Source organism: Tinamus guttatus, unplaced genomic scaffold, assembly GCF_059628265.1.
Source record: "Tinamus guttatus ecotype Peru unplaced genomic scaffold, ASM5962826v1 Tinamus_guttatus_pri_ptg000089l, whole genome shotgun sequence".
Classification (NCBI taxonomy): Eukaryota; Metazoa; Chordata; class Aves; order Tinamiformes; family Tinamidae; genus Tinamus; species Tinamus guttatus.
Window position 1 is genome coordinate 3,857,225 of NW_028288623.1, and position 12,541 is coordinate 3,869,765.

The 12,541-nt window shown below is 52.1% G+C and overlaps 1 protein-coding gene across 2 annotated transcripts in view; it reads left to right on the forward strand.

The window, feature by feature from the left end:
- Nucleotides 1-12,541, forward strand: part of DGKZ (diacylglycerol kinase zeta) — a 48,067-nt gene that overhangs the window by 20,557 nt on the left and 14,969 nt on the right. Inside the window, exons 1-13 of one of the 2 annotated variants that reach the window (XM_088520508.1) lie at nt 3,891-4,711; nt 5,642-5,750; nt 6,490-6,585; nt 7,392-7,469; nt 7,811-7,867; nt 9,033-9,101; nt 9,554-9,625; nt 9,968-10,084; nt 10,185-10,256; nt 10,621-10,716; nt 10,965-11,047; nt 11,616-11,676; nt 12,080-12,193. In XM_088520508.1, the coding sequence (XP_088376634.1) occupies nt 3,891-4,711; nt 5,642-5,750; nt 6,490-6,585; nt 7,392-7,469; nt 7,811-7,867; nt 9,033-9,101; nt 9,554-9,625; nt 9,968-10,084; nt 10,185-10,256; nt 10,621-10,716; nt 10,965-11,047; nt 11,616-11,676; nt 12,080-12,193 (1,845 nt within the window). Of the gene's footprint in view, nt 1-3,890; nt 4,712-5,641; nt 5,751-6,489; nt 6,586-7,391; nt 7,470-7,810; nt 7,868-9,032; nt 9,102-9,553; nt 9,626-9,967; nt 10,085-10,184; nt 10,257-10,620; nt 10,717-10,964; nt 11,048-11,615; nt 11,677-12,079; nt 12,194-12,541 lie in introns of those variants that run through there. The other variant, XM_088520509.1, reaches the window with a different exon arrangement.

A 12,541-nucleotide genomic window follows, 5' to 3' on the forward strand; every position in this document is an offset into this window, starting at 1 on the left:
AGACTTGAGTGCTGGGTATTTGCTGAGTATTTTGGTGGCTCTCTAGAAAGTGGAGTCCCCTTGTTAGCTGATCCACCAGCTGTGAATACACCGAAGTTACGAGATGTCAAGTTTTCTTCTTAAACCCTGGATTAACTTTCCAGGGCTCCTGGATCCTGCTGCTGAAGTTAGCTCTGTCCTGCGAGAAGCAGCTTGCAGCCTTCTCTGGATGCCCAGGAGCTCCCTGCAGCCCCCGGCCCACAGGGGCAGCGCAGCCGCCTCTCAGCGCTGTTCCTGCTTCAGCAGCATCGCTCCGCCTGAGGGTGCGAGGCTGGGAGAGCAGCCTGGTTGAGGCTGAGGAGCGCTGAGGGGTCAGGTTTGAAAAACAAAACAAACAAAAAGACTCAGCATCAACAAAAAACGCTCCCCAAAGCTCCGATTGCAGATTATGAGCGCACCAGAGCTGCTGACTCCTTCCTCTTTCACGGAAGCAGATTGTAACGATAATGTACGGCTGCCTGTAAGTAGAGTTGATATCCTAGTGCATGCAGCATTATTTCCTTTTCCTCCTGTTCTGCGGATGCTGGGCTGCCTTCCATCCAGCCCGCTTACCCAGCTTAACTGAGCATTGCAATCCGCAGAACAGTTACAGACGCTGCTCCTGATCCACCTCATCAGATGCAAGCAATCTTTTAAGAGAAACCTCCAGCTCCCAGAAATGTGCAAGTGTTAGGCCAAAGGCTTTCAAAGCTTAGGTCTCGTTGTTCTCCTCCCCTGCAGTGCATGGTTCTCCAGCTGCTCTACTCATAGCTCTGCTGCTGGTGCACCGCAGCCCTGGGCAGTCCATGCCTCGTTGTCCTTAGTCCTTCTGCTTTGCCAGCAGCAGCTCTCAACGCCCACGATATGTCATTTGTCTGCTAATCTTGCAAATAAGATGCAAGAGATGGGGAAATTCTTCACCATTCTATCTGAACTGCTGCATGGTGCCATTATGGGCTGTCAGCTGATTTCCTGGTAATAGCCCTCACCACAAGCAGCTGGAACAAGAGTCTATGTGCCACTTTTTAATAGCCCTGAAGATAAAAAGGAACCCTAATCAGCTAGTAACTAAAACATAAATGTGAAGCAAAAGTTATTGAGGCAGGTTTCCTCACGAGACTGTGGTGCAAAAAGGAAGGAAGCTGTGTTAAGAGATCTTCCTGCCCATAGTAGCAGCTTGGCCAGCAGCACACCAGCCTGAATGCCGGTAGAATATGTGGGGCAAAGGGAGCACCTCTTCCATTCATTCAGGACGTGTTCCAGCAGTGCATTTACCCTGGCAACTAACCGTTGTCGGAAAGAGTTCCTTGCAGTTTGTCATTCCCAGTGTTCTCTGTTGTTTTTTTAACTCATTTCATTTGTTTAGACAACTTCAAAGACTGTTGTTGATAATTTGGTTTGCTGTGTTACCCCACAAATGATGGGGGAAGGGACAGGAGTAGCACATGAGAGAATCAAGGCTGGAAGCAGAGTGGCTGACAGAACATACTGATTCTTGTGAAGCTGCAAGAGCCTAGGTGGTACGATAATTAAGTGTTCCAGTGATCACTTAGCACTGGGCTTATCGGTATTGTTCGCTGTGGTGAAACTTGAGAAATTTATCTGAGAAGACTCTCTGGTGTTACTTTCAACTGAACAAGGCTTTAACTCCTCCTGTGCTGCTGTCTGAACTGCAGCTGCCTCTGGAGAGCATTGCTTACTTTCTCTTCTTCCTGGGCTGTGCTGCAGAGTGCAGCACTAGCACAGGGACTAGCAGTGGGATTATAGAAACTACAGAGCTGGCTTCCTTGCCTGCAAGGAACTGAGCCGCGTCTTGTCCTCTTCAAAATGCAATCTTGGCGTTGTAGTCTCCTCTAAAAGAAGTACAGCCCAATGGTTGCTCATGACACAAGAACTAAGCAAAATCCCGTTTGCAGTGGCACCCGTATGCTCTCTTAGTACATATCCCAAGCAGAAAATGAAGCGTCTGCCTCTTCCCGTGGCAGTCAGGGTTTAGGCCAGGATGTTCTAAAGGTCTTCCAGGCGTGCTGGCCAGTGAGTGCATAAGAAAACATGAGAAGAGAGGGAGACAGAAATGTGTGCAGCTAATCTTAGTGCAGTGGTGAGTGACATGCCCGCACCCTCATGACTGGAAGAGGAGCAGCCCTTTACAGCACGGAGGAGTTGCTCAAGTGACATTGGTAGCTTGTGTGCCCGGAGGCTGCCTTAATCTGAAGTCTCCTAGCTCTGTAGCACTTACAGAGCCAGAAATCTGTTTCCAGCAAGCTGTATCAGTGTTTCTTGAGTCGTCCTCAGATAAACCCTCTCTGTTTAGAGGCTGAACTCAAGCAGGGGCTGGATGGTCAGAAGAGAAGCGTTCACTCTAGAGCAGAGGAGCTTAGAGTGCTCCTCTCTTAATGGACTGGATTAATCAGATCCAGTCTCTTCCATTTAAACCTCTGCATGCCAAGCTGAGAATGCTTAAGCCAGTGCTGTAGCAGTTTCTCTCTGAGGCCCAGTGCTTTTCATGGGCAGCTCTAATGCCCTGGCAAACTTTCAAACTTTGCAAGTTGGGTAAGAAAAGCTTGAGGGTCATGTTCAAACTCTTTCTTCCAGGAGAGGGAATTTCTGAGCAGGACAGATGGGAAGATTTTCCTAGCCCACCTCGACTCCTGTTCCCTTTGCCGGCCTCTGCCAGATCTTACATGCCCCACTTTTCCTGGCTTTGTTTTTCTTCTTGTGAATTCAGAAGTCCTTATTTTTCATTAGCAACCAGTTCAGTGGAACTGCTGCTTAGTCAGAGTGTTTATCCCTTAAAAATCAGGAGGGCCAACACAAGGGGAAAAATGAGGGTGATTGGGGGTAGTAAGCAAGGGCTGATCTTTTCAAGCAGTGCAAGGGCTGTTTATCCACAGGGTCATCCAGGGGGAGCTCAGCCTCTGCAGAGCTCACAGTAGCCCCGCAGATATTTCTGAGCACCTTCTCCAGGGGAAGCCTTGCTGTCCTCACTAAAGGCATGGAGCACATGTGCTTTTATTCCATCCAGCTCAGCACATGGTATCGTAGGAAAGGTTTTGCCCTTTTTAATGGAAATCTCCTCCCTGCCGCTCCAAGTCAAGCAATTATCCGTTTAACACTTCCAACTCCCTACATGCACTTTTTTTTTCCACCCAAAGCTCTCTGCAAAGAAGTAGTTGCAGGAACCAGATGTCATCCTAGTGCTGACAGGAGGCTGCATTTGAATGCTGAGGTTTTTTTCCATGCATTACAGTGCTTGAAACTGGGAAATCTGAAGAGGGCTGGGTGATTTTTGAGAAATTGGAAATGGAAGCTGTGCAGTACAAAAGAGGGTTTAGGACTATGTTGATCCTGCAGTGGTGAGCATGGGATCCAGGGGGAGCTGGGAATAGCGTGTGACGCCTGTCCTGCCATCACAGCCCCCTTGACTAAGCTGTGAAAATAAACCTAGAAACTGCCTGAAGAAGAGGGAGAGCTTCATTTGGCTCTGAGCTCAAGAAGGGAAGGTGCCTTGTGGCCCGGCTGCTCCTGCAGTGCTGTTAACCAGGGAGCAGTGTGTCGTATACCCGAGGCCAGTCCCGGTCTTGCCGCTTGCTCCAGGTGGAGGATCCCAGTGTCCTGTTTGTGCATTGCTCCAGACCTCTCCCCGTCTTCCTTTTCTGCCCATATAGAGGGCTGGGGCAGGGAGAGGCAGAGCTCAGCAGCAGCCCTAGAGCTCTGGCAGCTGATGGGGGTTTCCTGCTCTTTCACCTTCTTCTTGCCCTCTCCTGCTGCTGTGCCCTGTGAGCTCCGGGCTGTGCTCTGGCCTGACACTGCTTTGATCTCTGCAGCCTTGCCAGAAGGCTCTTTAATTGCCGGTTTCTATGTTAACAGCTATGGAAACCTTTTTTAAGAGGCACTTCCAGCGGAAGGGGCTCTCGGGCTCGCGGCGTGCCAGCGTGGTGGCAGTGCCCACCGGCAAGGCCAGGCGGCGCTCCCAGGCGGGCCTGCCCTCGGCCTCGCTGGCGCAGCGCCGCGCGCGGGCGGGCACCACGCTGCCGGCCCTGTCCTGCCTGGGCCGCGCGCGGCCGGCCAGCCCCGGCGCGCGGCGCCGCTCCAGCACCATGCCGCCCTGCCTCAGCCCCCGCTTCGCCGTGCAGAAGAAGCGCGGCGGGCAGGCGCGAGCCATCGATACCCACCTGATGGGCCCTTCCATGCTCCTGGCCAGCCTCATCCAGATGAGGGAGGAGCGCAAAGGGGTGCCCTGCGCCGACAGCTCCGGATCCGAGTCCCTGGAGGATAGTGGCGGTGGGGAGGAGAGCGCGGCCGCCGGAGAAGGGGAGTGGAGCCGACGCAGGTGGCAGGCCGAGGAGGCCTGGCTCTCCATGCTGCCCGTGCTGCGGCCCCTGCGCGCCAGGCCGCTGCTGAGGCGCCCGCGCTGCCTGCGCCGCAGATCCTCCCATCTCCTGCCCGCGGAGTTCGCGTGTGGCAGGGCTGCCTACGGCCTGCAAGGGCGCTACCGCCGCCTCAGCCAGCACCGGCGCTCCAGCGACGGCGTGGGGCCTGCGGCGCTGCTCGCCTCCGGCGCTGCGTGGCAGCTGCCCGGGAAGTGGATGGGGGCAGCCAGAGCCAGGCACCCTCCTCTTGCCCTCTCCGAGTGCCTGGGATCGGAGTCCGCCTGCCCTGCCGTCCCCGACAGCTGGAGCCCCCGGCTGCTGTATGTATGGCTGCGTGTGACGCTGGCAAGGCACTGTCTGGGAGGGGAGGTGGGTATGGGGCTCCAGGCCTGCAGCAGGGAAGGGCTGGGAGCTTGGCTAGAGGCCAAGGTGTGCCAGGCCTCACTGTTTTGGCCTCCTGCTGCTGCCAGGGTCTTTGTAGTGCTGCTTGTGTGCCCAGAGGAGAGCAAGGAGCCAGAGTCTCCTCTGCAGGTCCCTGAGGACCGAGAGCTTTCTCTGCCTGTGTGATGCTCTCACCCAGCCTTCTGGAGCTTGCCTCACATCCCCTTCCAGCTCACACTCCTGTTCCTTGCCTTTTCCCAGCCCAGCAATGAGGAGAGATGCCAGGGCTCTTTCTGGGCTAGCAATGGCTGTTCCACCTTCTCCAATTGACTAGACCCACAGTCCTTCTTCCACCCTGACATACCTGGGGGAAGCTCACCAGCTCCCTAGCTCCAAACAAGCAGCTGCTTTGCTTCAGCCAAACTCTGACAGTGCTCCAGGCTCTCAGGTACTCTTGTGTGTGGGAGCTACGGGGCAGAGCTATGGGGCAGCCCCGTGGGACAGAGGCTCTGGGCTGCCCCTGCACAGGCAGCCCCAGCACCACAGCATGGTGGAGCCTGCTGGTGGGTTATGCCAGGCTGTCATGCAGTGGCTCGTCATCCCTGAAGGCTTTGACCCAGCAGGTTGAGTCCATCTTGCCGGATGTAGGATGACATGTCAGCAACGTGGCCAGCACTCCTGTATCCCACAGGGCCTGACTTGCTGAGGGATGGATGTTTCTCAGGCAGCGATCCTGCGGCACTTGCTACATTTCTGCTGCTTGGTTCTAAGGATGGTTTTCTTCTCCAGTATCTATTCCAGAGGAAAGCTGTGCTTTGCATGCATTCCTCCTCTCTTGATCTAATAGCCAGCCCTCCTGTGTCTTCCAGAAAAGCTATTGCCAAGTCCAGCCTCCAGCACATGGTAGCCCCGCCAAACCCTGCACTAGCCCTGAGGAGCGATTCGGAGAGGCAGATACGCAGCACTGTGGACTGGAGCGTAAGTTGCATTGTGTTTTGCTGGACATCACGTGGGACGGGCTTTGGGCCAAGAAGCAGCAGGTTCTTCCCAGGCTGAGGCTTCCCAGGTGACTTAGGCTTTGATACATTTGTGGCCTCTGCTGTTGCCACCATCTGTACTGCTGGCAGCAGCCCTTGATGCTGCAAGGAGAGGCTGTGCGGGCACAGCTACTTGCCTAGAAGGGTGGCACAGCTACTTAGTTTCTGTCTCTTCTGGCAAATGGAATCTGCGGGGCATGGAGCTCTCCTTGCCTTATGGGTGCCAGGCTCTGCTCCCACTCTCCTTCTTCTGAGACAAAGCTGGGCAGGTTTTAAGTGGCCCCTATAAGTCAAAGAACAGAGGCTGTTTTAGAAGAGACTCCAGCATCGGATTTGCGAGGTGTCTGTCCTGAGGAGGCAACAGGAGCAGTCAATATATGGGACATTTGTGACTAGACTGTAGCTGTTTCCCTAGGGTCTGAGAGGAGGGTTGGTTTCCTGGGGAGCTGTCATTTCCAGTGTGGTGGGCAGAGGCAGCAGCTTTGTGAGGTCTCCTCTCTCCAGGTGTTTGCCCTGGTTGTTCTGTGCATATTGTCTCCCTACCTACGTCTGCCACCCCTTCCTCCCCCTGCCATCCCCAAATCAAGCTTTCTTGCCTCTAGCACAAAGCATTTTAGGAGACCAGGTAATTGTTTTGGGGTTGCTCTCAGAGAAACGCTGCATTGGCTTGTGCCTTTCAGGAGACTGCAGTCTATGGGGAGCACATCTGGTTCGAGACCAATGCCTCTGGGGATTTCTGCTACGTTGGGGAGCAGAACTGTATGGCGAAGCTGCTGGTAAGTCCTCCGGGGTCACTCCTGCCCCCTGGCAAGCTCCGTGGGGCGGCCTGTGCTGCCACCCAGCGGAGAGCCTGCGAAGGCCCCGCTCCCGCCGGGCGCTGCGGGGAGCGCGGGGGGCTTGGGGCTGGCAGGGGACACTGTGCTCTTTCTGCTGCTGTGGGGAAGGCAGCCTGAGCCAATGCTGCCTCTGAACTCGTACTGGGGGCCTGGCACAAGGTGGCCAGCAGAGCGCAGGGGACATTTCGTGGGGCTTTGGGATCACGAGCTCTCAGAGGGAGAATCCGATTCCAAATTTTTTGGGAAGATCTTTCAGTAGAGGGGGAAAATGAGCAATGGAGACCCATCCCTGACCCCATCTGCAGGACTGCCCTGGGTGATTTTTTTTTATGAGGATGCCGCAGCAAGGGAGAGCAAGGCTCTCCCTGCTTGCAGACTGAATCCTATCTGAGGAGTTGGAAAGCCCTTTGGTATAACTGCAAATAACTAAGCCAGTGCTCCACAAGTGCCTTCCCAACCACCTTTTGTAATGCACTCAGGCAGGGTCAAAAGAGGCCAAGGGTTGATTATTATGCAGTGGGAGAGCATCTTCCTGCTCTGCTGCAGACTGGAGAGCATCTGCTCTAGGCACATTCTTAGATCGCTGTACTTGCAAGAAGCGTGTGTGGTATTTAACTTTCCTATAGGGCTTATTTTACATCCTGAAAAATGCAAGGAAAAGGTGTGGGGGAGGTGGAATGAGCTTGCCAGTCTGTTCACTGCTATTCACATGGATATTTTTCTCCCCTTTTTTTCTCATCCTCCAGCAAAAACCACTCTCCAGGCGTAAGTGTGCGGCCTGCAAGATTATAGTGCATACACCCTGCATAGAACAGCTAGAAAAAGTGAGTAAAGACTATTAAAGCCCTCTTTTTTGTCTCCCAAAGTTGTAGAAGCCTCTTCATGGGCAGTTCTTGTTCTGAGACTTGTTGTGAACTCCAAGAAGATTGGGTCTGACTATTGTCATTGCAAAAAGAGCTTTTTTTAAGGAGACGATTCTGAAAGAAGTGTCTAGCAACGTGATTAGCACCCAAGACCTCATTTTAGTTATGAAGAGAGGCATATGGTGGGTTTCACAGACAGCTACTGAACATATTCAGAGGTTCTGGGCCTGCCGTAGCAAAATAATCTCCAATAGGTTTTCTTTGGGTTTCACTGATTCTTCTCATGTGTGTTCAATCCACAGATAAATTTCCGCTGCAAGCCTTCCTTCAGGGAGTCGGGATCCCGGAACGTTCGGGAGGTGAGAGATGTGCCTGAGACTCTGCCCGTGTCTTCCCAGTTTGGTGGTGGAGGCCCCAGGTCCTATCACATGTTGCCTGTCAAAGGGCAGGCACTGTGCTGTCTTCTGGTGCCAAAATGTGGCGCGTTTTAAAGGAATGCTTCTTTGCAAGGCAGCAGCTCAGGCTGAATGTTACAAGTGGAGAAATCACAGACAGAAAAAGATAGATAACCTGCCAGTTTGCGTGTTCAAAAGCTCCTGTATCTGCATGGGGGAAGCATGCAAGCAGTGTTTCCTGGGAGAGTTTTTCACCCAAGCAAATAACGGATGCTCTGGCAAGCAGCAGTTCCCCAGGACTGCTGCAGCTTGGAAGGGGGCAGTACTGGTTCACTCTGTGCATCCCCTTAACCCTGTCTGTAGTGCCACAGGTACTCCAAGATGCATCCTTTAACTCTTCATTCTTGGGGTCTGGTGTTTGTGTCCTTCTCAGTCTAAACTCTCCATGTCCCCCTCAGTCTAGCCAGGACTGTCCTCTGTGACTGTTTGCAGGGGCCCTCTCTTCTCTGATGAAAGTATCTTTCATGTTTTACCCTCCACCTGTGGAACTGGAGCAGCCCACACAATGCTCTGGAGTGGGTATTGATGGTTCAGTCAAGGGCCACTGGCAGCACAGCTGCTGCACCCACACTGTGCTTGTGCTGGCACAAGAAACACAATAGGAGAAAGAGTACTCAAATTCAGGACAGCTTGTTCAGAAACACCAGTGTGATCTGATAAGATGGAGCACTAAAAACGCTCCTTCTTTCGTTGCTTCTCCTGCTGTATACTCTCATACAGCCTTCCTTGCAGGTTCATGGCTGAAAGAAGAGGGGAGGATATAGGAAATGCAGTACTTCAGTGTAAGCTTCCTTACCTTCCGCAGTGTTCAGGGATCAGCCTGCCATGTTATTGTGCTTCCACATTTGCCCATCAGGCACCAGCCTGTACCCAAAATGAGCCCTTCTCATGCCTGCAGCTGGAGAGAAGGTGCCTCTGAACAGCCTTGTGCCTCTCCCTGAATGCGGGATCCAGGCTGTCAGGGTTGGGTCTGAAGTGATGAGCAAGACATGTCCATACCTTATACCTATGCCTGCATTCTTTCACGTTAAGGGCTCATCATTTTTTTTTTCTTTTCTTTTCTCCATAGCCTACAGTTGTCCGGCATCACTGGGTGCACCGACGACGGCAGGAAGGGAAATGCCGGCAGTGTGGCAAGGTGAGGAGGTGTCTTGTTTCTGGCTCAGGCTGAAGGAAAGCTAAGGTCAGACTAGGGAGGGTAACAGAGCTGGAAATGTGAGATAACTATTTCTGTCAGACAGGAAGAGGCTGTAGCAAATTCCAGACTCACGTCCTGTTTTGCACAGGGACAGGGAGTGAAGCAGTAGATAACCACCATAGTTTGGGGGTTCTTGCATAGAGTTGTTCTTCCCCTGGGCTCAAATTACCTGGAGAGGACTTCCTTCCTGACATACTTTCTCTGGGCAGTTGAGGACACTACTGCAGAGCACAGTGCTCTAGTGGTGATTGAGGCTGTCAGAAGGGGACCCAAAGCACTCTGATTGCAGACATATTCTGTTTAGTGATGTCTCTTATGGCAGTGGAGAAGTCCTGTTCAATGGTAGAGAGCTGTGAGGGAGTTCCCCAAGGCTGTTATCTTTCCCTCCACAGGGTTTCCAGCAGAAGTTTGCCTTCCACAGTAAAGAGATTGTAGCTATCAGCTGTTCCTGGTGCAAGCAAGCGGTAAGCAAAGCCCCCATCTAATATCTTAACCAATCTGTTCTGCATCTATGACCTCTGCTTTCTACTGGGAGCTCCGCAGGCTTGTTCTCTGCAGCATGCCCTTACAGCTCCTTTTACTGGGAGAGGCTCTGCTGTAGTAGCTGGGAGTTTCCATGAGACACTTTCTTCTCAGAGCCTCTCAGGGGAAGCCTTCTTATTACAAAACTCATGCATCATTTCCCACAGCAATCCTTGAACTGGCGTGGAGAAGCCTGGGGGAGGAAAAGGCGGCAATCCCTAGCGAATTGAGCTGCTGATTTTTTTTTCTCTGTCTCTCTCCCTTCTCTCTCTCTCTCTCTGCAGTATCACAGCAAAGTGTCATGTTTCATGCTGCAACACATCGAAGAGCCCTGCTCACTAGGGGCTCACGCTGCTGTTGTCGTTCCTCCCACCTGGATTCTGCGGGTCCGACGGCCCCAGGTAAGTCACTTCAGCTCTCATGGTTTATTCATGACTCCTTTCTCAGCAGTTCCTGACAAAGTTTTGGGATTTGACTCATTTTTTTCCCTTCTCTCTCTAGAATCCACTGAAGTCTAGTAAGAAGAAGAAGAGAGCATCATTCAAACGGAAATCCAGCAAAAAGGGGGCTGAGGTCAGACATGATGGGACTGGGTGCTGCGGGGGTGAAAAGTCTGGGCAGTAAAGATCAGGAAGCAAGGACACTTAGCACGGTCTGGGGTGAGCTGTAGGGCTAAAGAGCCCTACAGTGGAGGGATGTTGGGTCAAGGAGGAACCATGGGAGCCATGGAAGATCTCAGTAGATGCAACAGAGGTATGAGAGGCTGGGAGGTGAGTTTTGCCTTCTGTCAGGGCAAGTTTTAGGATTTAAGGCTTACAGAGTGCCTGGCACTTTCCCTCGACACCTCCTGCTCCCAACCTGTGTGACATTAAGGTTCACCTGAGGGTGTGTTTGCATTTCCCCAAGCTTGTTGATGGACCTGTTGTGCCTTCTGCAGGAAGGGAGGTGGAAACCCTTCGTCATCAAGCCTATGCCAGCTCCTCTCATGAAGCCCTTGCTGGTGTTTGTGAACCCCAAGAGCGGTGGTAATCAGGTACATCCTTGTTCTGAATCTCCCTAAGAAGGCAGCTCTGTGGGGGCTTTGCAATTCAGCTGCTGAGAGCTCCGCATAACATCTCTGCTGCAATACCAGTTGGCTACATAATACTTCCCACCCAGCCCTGAGTTTGCCCAGGTGCCCCAGAACAGTGTTGTCACTGCCTTCCCCTTAGACCAGATGCCTTCTTTTCTCTGTCCATGAGGATCTTGCTGTTCCTTGAAGTCTTTTTTTTATCCCTCTAGGGAGCCAAGATCATCCAGTCCTTCATGTGGTATCTTAACCCACGTCAAGTTTTTGACCTCAGCCAGGGTGGACCCAAGGAGGCGTGAGTATTGATGGGGGGAGCCCCATTCTGCCCCCATCCCTGCTTCAGAGTTTCCTCCCCCTCCTCTTTCTGCAGCTAGCAGAGGCCTGATGCTCTGTAGATTCTTTGTGCAAAGAGGCACTCAAAGCAAGTTCAGGATTTGAGAGGCTTCATTAGGACTGCCTGCAGACAGTCCTGGCCTTTCAGTGTTTCTGTCAGGAGAGATGGTGTAATTTTATAGCTAATGGCTAAAAACTAAGATGCAGAATGATATTCCCAAATCTAGTTCATAATGTTCCATTAATGGCACACAAATTTTATATGCTTGCTGTGCTTCAATATACCACTGTGTACTAGGAATGTAAATACTCTGCTCTATTGCTCTATTTCAACAAGCAGCAGTGAAGGCAAAGTCACTATGGCTGGCCAGGACTGAACTGCTGAGGTGCTGAGAGGTAGCCAAGCATGGCTTTGTGAAAACCACCTCCTGTGCGGGTCAGGAACTCTTCAGCCACTCAGTAACACCTCTCCCGGGCTGCAGCCTCAGTGCTTGTTCTCTCCCCTCCTCACCTGCTCTCCCTGCTTGCAGACTGGAGCTGTACCGGAAGGTCCACAACCTACGGATCCTGGCGTGCGGGGGAGACGGCACGGTGAGTGTCCTGGACCCTTTCAGGCTACAGGGCCCTCTGCCTCAGGCCTTTTCAGTGCTGGCAGCAGCCCTCGCTGTGATCCAGAACAGCGCAAAATGTACTTACTGTGTCTGCGATACAGTTCCCAACACTAGACAGCTGTGCCCTCCATCCCTGCACTGTATGCTGCTTCAGCAGGTGCTAACTGTGCGTCACATCTGAATTTGTAGTTCTGTAAGGGGCGTTGGGCCCCCAAGGTTACTGGGACCCCCTTAGAGCATAAAAGGATGTGAACAGCTTCTGTAGTGGCTAAGAGGACCGCAGTCTCCTCCCCTTTGACCATAGCTGGTGTTCTGACTCACCTTCACTTGCTCCCTGGCTCTGAAGTAACCAGTTGTTTCTTTGTGCTCTCTTGCTTAAATAGGTGGGCTGGATACTCTCCATTCTCGACCAGTTACGCCTCAACCCACCTCCTCCAGTGGCCATCTTACCTTTGGGGACAGGGAATGACTTGGCCAGAACACTGAACTGGGGTGGAGTAAGTGACTTCTGCTGCCATCAAAGCGCCCACTGATGACAGAAGTGGACTGTGTGCTTCAACTCAAGTTACTGAGACAGAGATGGGGATTTGCAGCAACTGGTGTTTTGACTTTTCCTAAATATTGACCAACAAATAAGCTCTTCTGTGATTTGAATTATTCTGAATTGTAATATTGTATCTGATATTAGGACATTAACACAAGCGTTAACACAAACTTAATTTTTATTTGGCTGATTTTTGGAAGGAAAGTATATTGTTTTAAATTCAAAGTTCCAATTAGTTGTTTATTCAAGCAGAACTGAGAATTTTCCTCATCCTTTTCTTTGGCATGCTTGCCTAAGGTCC